Here is a 12,763-nt window from a genome sequence, read left to right as displayed (position 1 = left end):
GCTCGGTTTCTGCACGCTCTTATACACCACGGACAGTAAATGGTCGATAGTAGGTCATATATAAGCAGTGTGAGTCTTGCTTGAAGCTAGCACTACCCCGTCGATGACAATATAAAGTATACGACAACAAGACGAAAAACACAGCAGAGGGTGTTTAAAAAGTGAGATGGTATTATAGCTACAGCCATGACACTGCGACCTCATCAGGACTTCAGTGCTGGAACAAAGGGAGTACTATTACAAGAATGTGGCTTTAAAATTGATTTACCAGACAGAAAGCTCCACATCATGTTTCTCTACATTTTTTACATTAAATGCTTTTAGATTTATGGCCAAAGAGTGTGACTTCCATCATTCAGTCAAGCCAAGTCACTCATCTGTGCTAACCTCATCGGCTAATTCATACAGGCATGGAGACGAGGTGAAAGGCAAACGGTGAAGCGGAGAGTTTTGCTCTCATGCTAATAATGTTGAGCAGGGTAAATGCTGTCAGAACTGAAACTGCTCAAGATATAAATAGCTGAGTTGATGATTGAAACAAGATTTTAAACAAACCAGTTGATGGAGAGAGATTTAAATGTCTCGACTTGTTTATTCTTTTTTGCTCCTGTTGACTCGGGAGAGGCAAAATGCCTCCTACCCACATGATGGAGCAGTATTAACTGCAACTGAGGACATTCTTGGGCGGTGGAAGGAATATTCGAGGGTGCTTGCATATCCTTGAATATACATATTTTCTTTTAGTTGTTCAGCACTTTTGTCAACAGTTGCTTTGGCGGGTTTTTGAGCCTGCTCATAAATTGAATTGAATGTTTTGCGCTCTTGGAAAATGCATTTGACTGCATCCTTTAAGTGTCCTGGGGGGAGTACTTAGAAGTATGAGGTATCTGGCCTGGTATTGTGGCCTGTTTGATTCCTGAAAAACGAAAAAGTTTTTATTGCTGGCAATAAGTCAGACTCATTCCCAGTAGGGTGTTGGACTTCCAATCATAATTTAATTTCTGAGGGATTTCAAGGCACAGTCAATGGCCACAGGATGTCCACAGGATGTTATCTTTGCTTTTTGTGGACGATGTGGTTCTGTTGGCTTCATCAAATGATGACCTCCAGCTTGCATGATGAGCCCCAAGTCTCCCCAAGTCATGAGTGAGAGAAGCAGGAGTTTGACAGTCAGATTGATCAAACGTCTGCATGAATGTGACACTGTTGTAGTAATGACAGACCTGAGAGTAGAAAGCAAGGCTCTCAGTTTCCCAACCCTCACCTATGGTTGTGAGCTCTGGGCAGTGACTGAACCAATGACAGTAGTGGAAATGAGCTTAATCTGAGGGTTGGCTGGGCTCATCCTTAGAAGGATGTTGAGGAGCTCAGTCATTCAGGAAGGAGAGGTGAACCATTATTCCTCTACATCAAAAGGAGACAGTTTTGTGTGGTCTGGGCATCTGACTAGGAGACCTCCTGAACACTTCTAGGTCAGGTGTTGAAGTTGTGTCCTACTGGGACAGACCCAGGACACCCTTGGGACATTGCATCTGTCAGCTGTCTTGGGAGTGCCCCACTGGCCACTGCTATAGGAGGTGGCTGGGGAAAGGATGCTGACATGGACATGAATGGATGGGGGATTTATTGTTATTGCAACTAGGGCTGCCACAAACGATTATTTTGATAGTCGACTAGTCACCGATTATTTATGCGATTAGTCGACTAATCAGATCATCATCCACTGGACGTAAAACTACAGCTTATTGCACCAGCAGCATCTGCTCTTATATAACTATCATTAGCTTACAGCTTTAAGCTTTTAAGGTGCTAACTAAAAATAAAGACAAGATGATAGTTTATTCAATTTTAATGAAATTTGCAGATTGTTTCGGTGAAGTTTAATAAACTCCTTGCTATCTAAAATATAACAGGACACCGGAGTATATTCTCCAGCATCTCACACTTCTGATAATCAGCTGTCTGCTTGACGTTTATTCAGCTGTGTAAAAACTATAACTTTAATCTCAGCCAAACCGATTTACTCAGGAACAAATAAAATACTAAAAAAAAGCCAAACAATAACATTTTTAATTTATCTAAGTGACTCATATATATTTAACCTGAGTCGCGAAAGACGGCGGTGGGTTTGAAAACAATTTGCCGGGAGTCCGGTGTTCTCACGGCGCTAGTGACCTAGCCCCCGGCTAGCTATCGAGCTAGTGGGTAACAGACGTCTCCGAAAACGTCGGAGCGCTTTTGAAAATATGTGGTGTCCTGATAAACTGAGCAGATATTTGAGGTTTACACAGCTACATTCTCGCCTGAAAATATGTTAAACGTTTATTTTGTGACCCAGAAAGAATAATAAGAGTAATATTAAAACTAACTAGCTACCGCCATTGTTGGAAACTAAGCTGGGCCGCGCTATGAATTCTGGGACACAGCTGCTTCTTCTTCTTCGGGGTTTAACGGCAGCTGGCATCCTTGTACATGCTGTGCTGCCATCTTCTGTTTCAGTCCGTTATTACACTCTTAAATCCTGCTATTATTCCTGCGTCTTTTGCGATCTTACAAAGCTTCAAACGACACGTCGACTATTAAATCAGTCGTCGACGATTTTGATAGTCGACATAATCGTGACTAGTCGACAAATCGTGGCAGCCCTAATTGCAACTTTCCTTCCAGATAAAATAAGCTAATATAGAATATGCTAAGATATAGAGCTATAGAATATGCTGTAGATATGGAGAAACATTTTTTTGTTACTTTGTTTAACGGATGATTATGTGAACAGAGTGACAGAATCAGTAGTAATAACATTACTGGGCTAAAACTGCAGAGCATTAAGGTCGATTAAATGTCCAAGTGGAGTTTATAGCTATGAAACATTTTCACTTACACAAACTAATTTTATCTGTTGTGAGTAGAAAAGTATTGAGGTCGTTCTAGCAGTTTAACACAAAACATTAACAAAATCACAGCGTCTGTTGAGAACAGGATCTGAAAAAGTTCAGTTTTTCAGTTCTGTGTTGTCACCTAAAGGCATGGTTGTGATTTACATATTTGGCAAGCTTTGAAAATAATTCTTCATAAAAATTGAAGTCTTTGATGTACCTGGTTGCTGAATGGTTGCATCAGATCAATCCAACCATCTACTCTAGGCTAAGTTCTCAGAGATGAACAGCAAGCTTTTTCGTCACCTCTCCTACTTAACCAGTTCAGTTTCCACACTATTGCATTTTTTCACCTCATCTACATTTTCAGCCCGCAAGAAGTTTAATTCTCTGCCGGTTTAGTCCCACTTTCTTCTTATTAAACTTCCAAACCCCAATTTGCCTTTAAACTCTTACACAGTAATTCATTAAGGGTAATGTGTATTCTTCCTTTGTGCCGCGCTGTCTTTGTGGGCTTCAGGACCATTTGCATAATATTTGGTCATATGAGAATGAAAATGGACCATGCAATCTCTCATAAGGATGGAATAAACATCCGTTAGCATTTCTCGTTTAGTTTATGAAAGGAAATAAATAGCTTGAGATTCACAAAGACAAACACTCGTGCATCCACAGTCACTGCAGACAAGCAGATTTTACACTGTGACATTTACGCAGAGTCGATGCAGGAAGCGCACAAACTCCGGGAAATCCAGCAGCAGCTGCTGAATGTTTGCAATAATCAGTATACAGGTTCTTTTATTCCCCTCTGGTGGTTGGTTCCTAAATGACTTGACTTTCATGTTACAGTGACTGGTGCTTTGTAGCGGATGCTTTAATCTCGGAGAGAAGATGCTTTAATCTCGGAGAGAAGATGCTTTTCATGTGGGCCACACAAAGCTGTTTTTGTATTATCATTCAACATCACTGCAGTAATTACTGAAGCTCGGCGCGAGGGAGACTTTTATGTTTTAGTTTTTATCACACGCGCTGTCAAGTTGCTGTTGCTAACCACCACATTAAAGGTTTAGAGTTAAATCTCAGTAGTTATCCATCTTCGAAGACTTTGACTTATGTAGCAGGAAATAAAGTAATGATTTGTCGGTTATTTATTCTACTTTCTACTTTTTTTCTTTTCAAATCTTCTTTAAACCACCCTTTTAAAAAATTAGTTGAAATGCATACTGTCTTAGTGGACAGATTACCGCTTTAGGGATTAGTTACTGTAAAAATAGCATCAGTGTTAAAACAATACTCCATGCAACACGCCGATAGCTCATGTATATGCATATAATAAGATAAGAGGTAGCAGTAGTGACTTGTTTTCCACCCATACGTATACTAATTTTAGAAATTTAACCGATAAAAATGTATTTTGCTTCACCGTGGAGAGGATCGACCAGCTGTATAAAGAATACACTGGGAAAAAACCTTGTCCACACAAAGAAACCTCGGGGTGGTCTGAGAAAGACTTGCAGTCACAGTGGAAAAGTCAGAAATAGCTTTATTTGGTTGGATGTTGCGAATTGTTGGACTGATTTGTTGTTGTGCGAATAGTTGACAGGTACTGCATGTTGAGATTTTTACCTTTTCACCTCATATCCTGCTAAAAAAGAACCTAAAAACAAGCAGAACTTGTCTCCGTGCATAACTGTGTTTTCTCTGATTTTTGCAGGTGGCCTGAGAGGAGCATCCGTCGTTGACTCACTAGACACTCTGTACATTATGGGTTTGATGGATGAGTATAATGATGCCAAGGAATGGGTGAAGACCAGCCTGGATCTAAATTCGGTGAGAAACTCATTTTAGTGTCAAGTTTCTTTCTTTCTTTTTTTCTTTTTTTTCGCATTTTACTTTCGGGCAACTTGGGGGCAACATCCTCCCCTCCATCAAGCTTAACCACACTCTTACTACATAAGCATAATGAAGTTTTCAGCTGTGACCGTGCATGCTCGATTGATTTCAAGCTGTGCTTTTGTGCTTTAACAGCGACATTGTGTCCACTGAGTCTGACAGTTTTCCAAAGCTCAGGACATTCCAGCAGAAATCAAAAGCTTCCTGTGTGGCCACCAGCCACGCCGTGTTACCGACTGATGAAATTCTCTGCCTCTCTGAAAGGTCTTTGTGGGGCAGAAAATGTGATAAATAAAGGAGAGAGTGCTGGAGCAGGGTTTAAAGGGTGTTGTAGATTAAAAAAATGTGGGAGAGAGGAGGCAAAGAGAGGCCATGACCCTTTCATTGAGCGAGTCTGTAAAGGCTGGGTTGCAAGCAGCGTGGGTTGCCAGTTCTGATATCATGTTGAATTGAGCGAAAGCGGCAACCAGGAAGGGCTTTTAGGGAGTTTGCTGCTAATAGGTAATGTGTGAGCCTGTTTGTCAGTGTGTTGTTTTTTTTTTATGCTTTGCAAAGGGGTCATTTCCGGACCAACCTTGTCAATAAAATGTGGTTATGTAATAGTGTGTAATTACACAAAGCTTGCAAACACAACTATGTCATTATGACTGTCATCATGGTAGGCTACTGTAGACGCTAGGCAGTAATTATACCAATTCACTGCCTGTTATGACAGCACGCCAAATGTCTCAAGTTGAAGTTGTTTTGTTTGTTGACAGTTAAGGCCCCAAAAACACTTGTTTATTATGAGTGTGTTGGTGAAGAAAACCAATCTTAACTACATTTGACACGTGTGGCATACTGCACATGATGCTAGTAACACTGAACTGTATTTGAATAATATGCAGTCAACAGCTCTGCTGGAAAGCAGAGGCCTAAAAAACACTTCCACTGCGTTTGAGATGCGCTTTATCGCAGCACGTTGTCGATCACTGCCAGATACGAGGCCGTAAAGAAATGCACAGTGATTGTTATTGCCTGCATATCAAAGCTGTTATTTTTCTCACTCATGGCACGCACAGATGTCACTGATACATACCAAGGACTTGGAATGAGACGTGACACACACCCACACGCAGTTAATACAGCGAATGGCCTTTTCCAGTGAAGAGAGAAAATTCTTAACTATGACTGCAGCTGTGGCTGCTGGTGACGGCCAGTAATTGCAGCTGCTGACAAACAGCCACAGTGTCACTAATAAAGACAACAAACGTGGGTTTACACTTCACAGTGCACTTTGTCAGGGGTGTTATATGCCACAATTTGTTAACTTCACCACTTCCTGTCTTCATCAGCTGTCATTGCAGGGCAGAGGCTTGCAATTATTCTCTGCAGGAAAGTTGAAATTATTTACATGTCCTCATTAAAGTGCTGTTCTTTGTCCTGTAAGATCTGATTACTTGTCACATTTTTTAAAAATATCTCATTTTCCGCCCAAATTACAGCATTTCAAGTACAGTAAACTGTGCACTTTAAACGCAAACACACACAGTGACTTCTACATCTTCTTTCTTAATGTCGTCATTTTGATAATGAACTAGTTTTTGCAGTTTGAACATATAAAACATATAAAACAGCACACTGGCTCATCATAGGGATTGTCAGATTCACTTCACCAAGCTTGTCGAGAGCCTACAGAAATTTTTCTGATGGCCTCATTTTTTTTTCTTTTCTAAATGCCACTTAAGGAAATACATGCCGCATAAAAGCAAAGGCTGGAAAAATGTAGCACATAAGGTCAGTAGTTTGTTTATTATTATAAGAAAACAAGCAAGGAAGTAAAAAATAAAAATAAAATGCTTTATTTTTCTCAGATTTAAGAAATTATTTTGTTGCAATCCTTAAAAAAAATTTAATAAAAAAAATGGAATGTATAACAAATAGAAGTGTTTTAATTAGATTCATTATAACATTAATTACAAATAATATATATATAAAATCAGTGTTGCATTACACATTACTTTACCATTGTGTTACTTCATTACTCTTGGGAGAAAGTTCTTCACACTACTCATAATGTAACCTTAAATGCATAGTCACATAATTACCAGTTATCTATATAAACCTGAGGCTATAGTCGCACACACTGACAGATTTTTCTTTTAGTGTTAAAGTTCGAACAAAAAGCTAAAAGCACAAAGTGAAGTTGAAAACCAGCTGAGAGAGGCTTCAAAACGATTGCCTGTGCTAGCCTTGTGTTAGCATGCTGTTTGAAAGAGCTAATGTTGTGTTAACATTAGAATGCACAACAACATAGTAGTGATAATGTAATGTGATTACTTAATTTGCGCTGAGTCATGATATTACTGCACTAGCAAAAAATGGAATGTGGTTAGAGCATTGCATTACTTTGTAAAATGTGACACCTCACACTGTATATGACAATTTTTATAAGAATTTCAAATTACTTATGATTTGCATAAAATAAAGTGTAATCTATTTCAGTTAAAGGTGCATACAGTAGTACAAGGAATGGAGCAAGGACACACGGGGATTTTCATGCTCACATTTTTCTTTTAATTACATTACTGTCAGCAGATTCAGCCAGTCACACTGCAAAGCACTTTGTTAGATTTATCAGCTCAGGCCTGTCTGTCAGCCATAGCTTGACACGTTGTGACAGCTGCTCTGTAACTTGTCAGCAGTGAAACAAGGACAGAAGGAAGAGGACGGTGTTACACTAGCACAGACTTGACAGTGTTTGCAGCAGGTTTCAGCCTCTTCGCCGAGAAACTTGGACATCAGCTGCTCATTATTATCCCGTTTCTACAGGATTTCTTCTTTGTGTCGGAATGAAACCAAACATACCCACGTTTATATTTTTAACAAATGCACTTAGTAATACAGAACTTTAAAACTCTGTGCCATGTGAACAAATTAAATTCCTTGAAATCTTCCTTAATCATATGACTTTGAAGCATCTACAAGCTTCGGATGCATATCTGAATGAACAACTCGGCAGACAGACTGGCCATGCTGGCGGCTCAGCCATTTACCAAGACAAAAGGAGCTCCAGAGTATATCTACCCGTGTTAGCCTGTGCCATGCTTCTCTACAAGCTGTTGTCGCATAAAGACTGAACAAGTATTTGGCAACATCATCACACATCAGCACCGAGGCACTTATTGAGTCTGATGAAGATTTATTTATGTAAAGAATGGTTTGGTCAGTATGACGACTAAGTTTCAGTTAAGTAAAGCAGCTGCCCTCTGTGAGCTCATCAGACCTTTTCCCATTAAAGCGAGTAATTAGGTGTGATTAATGTCGACTTTAAGATTGGACTGTATTCCCTCATGTTCCCTTCCAAATTTTATTACGCTTTCAGAGCCTCCCTTCCTCCATTTCTGCTCTTTCACTTAGTTATTTCTAATCTCTCCACGGCATTTTCTGTCTGGCTCAGTTCTTTTTATTCATCATCGAGAAATCTATGTGTTGAGTCTGTTAAAGCAAAATTGTGGCAAGTGATCGCTCTGATCTACGGTCATCCAGTTTCATCATGTTGCTGAGTGTTATGGAAGGATTGTTTTTGTCTGTTTGCTAAGAATAAATGCATTTTCAGGTGATGACCCTTTAAGACAGCCGCCCCCAACCCCCGGGAGTCGTTGTTTGGTACCAGGTCGCGAGAGTTGAGGCTCGGGTGTGAAATTTATGGTTTTATAGGGGTTTTATCGGTTTTTATTGTTATTTTTGTAACGTTTTTATCATTAACCCGGTTTTCCTGGGTCTTTTCCCGTGTGTTATGAATAAGTCTTCTTTTTTTTTGGTACCAGTACTGGTTTTATTTTGTTGTATTTATCCAGGACACCTTAAATGCTGATCCGTGAAAATATTGTCGGACACAAACTGGTCCCAGTTGGGGACCGCTGCTTTAAGATGACATGAAGAAAATGTACTTTAAGCCATTATTAAAGGAAGATCTTCTTTCAGATCAATTAAAATCACTAAATATTTGATTATGTCAGGTTGGGTTTGATAAATCATCAATAGGTTAGGCAATATATATCATATATGATTATTTTTATATTGATCAATCATGATATTAAGGTTTTCACACGTACTGTAAAACTTCTTAAATTGCAAGGAGATTAAAAAAGAAACCAGAATTATTAAGTAGTGTTTTACCTTTTTTTTTTTTTTTTTCATTCATGACATTTTCCAAATGTCAAGAATAGATGTGTTAATACGCCCAACAATTCATTGTTTATATTATGCAAACGTATAATGTGATCTTTAAACTGCACTGTGTTCAAGGTGGACTAATGTGTACAGTAAGTAGAAGTGCTGTCATATTAATTATCCTTCACAGAAGCTGAAGTGTGCACATCTTCTCACTAAAGCTCAGCCTTTGGTGATTTTTAAAATTAGTGCTCCTTATAGATTGAATCTTCCCCCTGTGATTTTGCTGATGATTGCTATGAAGCCTCTTTAGCATAACTAGAAACATCCACCAGCAATAACTTCTTATTTACCACATTGACGAAGCTCCAGAGCCCCACCAGGATGGCGAAATGACTGGATAATATGCACGCTCAGGCCTGTGATTCCACATCTCAGATCAAGTTAGTGTGAAATCTCCTGGGTGTTATTGGTAGAGACTGGAGTAATGAGCTGTATTTTATTTTATTTTTTATATGTCGTGGCATGTGCTGCATTTCTCCATCCCTGAACGATTCAGTAGCGTGGATGTTGGCATGTGTAAGCCGAGTGCCACTAAATTGGACAGAGTGCGTAAGAGGAGGGAGCTTGTTATTATTTCTGAAGGGAGGTCGAGATGCTGACAGTCACATGCATACACTGCAGCCTGCCAGTGTGGTGTCAGAAGAAGGAAGAAAGAGCTGTCAGATCTGGACATGATGCCATTTTTCTGACCTGTTAAGAGTACATGGTGAACTTAGTACTCCTCAGCCGTCTCAGGTGTGCTGTGGCTCGTCTCTTCTCATGCTCTGAAGAGAAAATAAAAAAAAGTCAGACTTTTGTGGGTTTGTCTAAACTGTAAATATACTGGCGATGTGGGAAATATGTGCATGGGAGCTACTACTACATTTCATATTTTACAATTATTATATTAAAAATGGCATATTTTAGCACAGTAATGGCTATGGTACCTATTATATTTTTGCATCTTGTTAATGGTTATATGTATGAAAGCCCATTTCCGCCACTAAAAAAAAGTATCCATAACTGGAAATTTCGAGTTATTTTCTCGAAATTTTGATTTATTAACTCGAAATTTGAGTTAGCGCTGCCAATCAGTAATCTATGTGAATGATGTCATTTTTTTGTTACCAGGAAGGATAAGGCGCAGAGGAATGCACACTTAAAACCGGATCGTGAGCTACCAATTTATAAATTGACGCTTTCCAGAGTACGTTTGCTGATAGTAACGCCTTGTGATTCGGCTAATAACGCAAGGATATAATGTGAAGCCATGCTGAAAATACTCAGCAATTTGTGCATTCATGACTGGCTGTAAAACTGGTAGCTTAGCTGTAGCATTTGTAGCTGAGGGCTTCAGGTTCCGGGTTACAAGGAAATGACGTCATTCACGTGATTACTGATTGGCAGCGCTAACTTGAAATTTCAAGTCAAGTCGAAATTTTGAGTTATGGATATTTTTTAATTTTTTTAAGTGGCGGAAACAAGCTTCCATATATATATATATATGTGCACAGATTTGTGCTATAAATCTTCATTCCCACGTTGCAGAGAGAGATGTGTACTTGTGGTGTCGGTGCCCTCACATTTGTTTCAGGTCCCCTGCTGTTAGCTTATGTAACAGATAATTATGACTAATGATACTAATTGATAATGTAGTAGCGTTGCATCCAAGTAGTGTCAGAATTGTATTAATAACACTCTGCCCTTGTTCTCTTGTCAGTGTTCTCTGAAGCAAACACTAAATAGTGGGTGAGTGATTTAACACACGGACAATCCAAGCACAAGCTTAGTCTTGTTTATTTTGCATTTTTTTTCCCTCTGCCCTTGTTTAGTTTTGTGGTTGCTTGCTGTGAGCCCAGTAGGGGTTGTTTCAGTAGCAGTGAAGCAATGAGTGTTTTCTTCAAACTGTGGTGGAAGCTGAACAAGCGTGCCTCACCCCAAAACATCCAAGAAAAAAAAAAAGAATTCTTCAAATCTCCCTAAAGTCTTTTCTGTCAGCTCGAGATATCGGCATTAGCTTGAGGTCTCACTTTCATTACATCCAAATCAAATTTGCAGCTGCATAAAGCACGGCGTCGAGAAAATAACCAAAGTGTATTTATACGAGTGTCGTTATAATCCAGATGTAATTGACTTTTTGGTAGAATGAGCGCAGATACATTGCACATTGTTGTTGCTGTTAATCTTTTGAACCTCGGTCCGGAGGCCAGAAAGAGTTTGTGCTGCCAGTCCAGATACAGTTTCAGACACATGGGATGCACTCCTTTCACAGAGCAGAGAAAGTTTGGTGAGAGACTAGAAGAGAATGAGCAACTTCATCAAGTATTTCAGAGACTGCCAGCAGCGTCCCACCAAGTACTGAACAATGCGGTGTATCTACTGTGTACACATGTGCAACACAGAGCGAAACCTGAGAGAAATGTGTGGTAACTTTTATTACCAGAGAAAAAAAGCTGTTGACTGAGTTCAACTTTGCAAATGCCTCAGGCAAATATAGAGCGCTTGTGTAGGTTGTTATTCTAAAATATTTTAAGCTAACAAAGATATTCTGACTATTTTATGCATTTTCATGATGACAGTTCTTAACTTGGAGATGTCATCACCCACCATATTTTTAATCTCAAGGCTTGTAAACCAGTCTGTTTTTAATCAGTTGTTTGTGGGTTATTTTCCAAATGCGTGCTCACATTTGAGGACAAGAAAAAGTGACATTAGTTGGTAATGAGGAGACCTGGAGCAAGGTTGTTGTTTACCTCCAGAGAGCAGTTTTTTGACCCCCGCTGACACCCTGTCTGGACTAAATTAGACACAACTTGCTTCTAGTCATGAAGGCGTCTGAGGAAAAAAACGGTGTCATTTGCAATGCCGAGGGACGGTTCGGTAAAGACGCCGTGCCCCTAAGCTGAGGTCAAGCTGAGCTGACATTCTGTCCCAGGATGCGCAGGGCAAAGGACGTTTTGTGTGGGTAGTTCATCATTACGGATATTTACCAGCACATTTTGTATCATTCATGCACTTTTTCCCTGTGGAGCCATTTCGCACAGTCAACCGCTGACACTGGATTCTGGCTACTACAGCGGGAAAAGGGTTGGCTTAGTTTCACAAGCTCTGATTTACATGTAGACGTTCTTTAAAAATAGTATTGAATATCTTAGATGTTAATATGGAAAGATCTCTGGAATATTAAGACTTTTTTTGAAAAGTGCAATGAGGTTGCACTGTAATGTCTTAATAAACACAAAGTCTATGACTATGTAATAATGACACTCTCAAAAAATGTTCATATTTCAGTTTACCTCAGCTCTACATAAGCAGCACCTGTTTTCAGCTTAAAGGCTGCAATAAACATGGTGCACACCACCTACACGGCACCACACTGCAGGTAGACAAAGTGTGCAACAAGCTGGTGATCATAGCAATTCACATATTTGATAAGAGGGTGATCAGATAAGCTAGGAGGAAAGCAGTATAAAGGTGGTGTCTTTATAAATAATTCAGAAACCAAATTTTCTTAGAGCAAGGAAGTCGCTGGATGTTAGCTTTAATTTAATTTTCATGCTACTAAAAAGACATGAAGACTGTTATACTGAAAAAAATAAATATATAATTGGTGTGTTAATTAGCTGTCTTAATGACCTAATCTGCATAACTCGATGTTAATATATATATCAGCATGAATACGCTGAAGCATTAAGCAGCTCAAATAGCTCTTTGTTTTTTTTCTTGGCAGTTTGGGAGTTAGCAGCCGCTGAGGAAAAAGTGAAGGATGTGTCTCAGTCAGCAAGGCCAAATACAGT

General features: G+C 39.4%; 1 protein-coding gene across 2 annotated transcripts in view; it reads left to right on the top strand.

Annotated features, from left to right (window-relative positions):
* The window catches only part of LOC308405900 (mannosyl-oligosaccharide 1,2-alpha-mannosidase IA), a 195,749-nt gene that overhangs the window by 105,510 nt on the left and 77,476 nt on the right, over positions 1-12,763 (top strand). For both annotated transcript variants that reach the window (XM_080896688.1, XM_080896689.1), the window contains exon 3: positions 4,591-4,706. In XM_080896688.1, coding sequence (XP_080752814.1) covers positions 4,591-4,706 — 116 coding nt within the window. The remainder of the gene's footprint in view (positions 1-4,590; positions 4,707-12,763) is intronic.

This window comes from Rhamphochromis sp. 'chilingali' (assembly GCF_963969265.1).
Source record: "Rhamphochromis sp. 'chilingali' genome assembly, chromosome: 11".
In the NCBI taxonomy this organism is placed as follows: Eukaryota; Metazoa; Chordata; class Actinopteri; order Cichliformes; family Cichlidae; genus Rhamphochromis; species Rhamphochromis sp. 'chilingali'.
The sequence above is the reverse complement of the archived record's forward strand: the minus strand, read 5'-3'. Positions and strand labels throughout refer to the sequence as shown.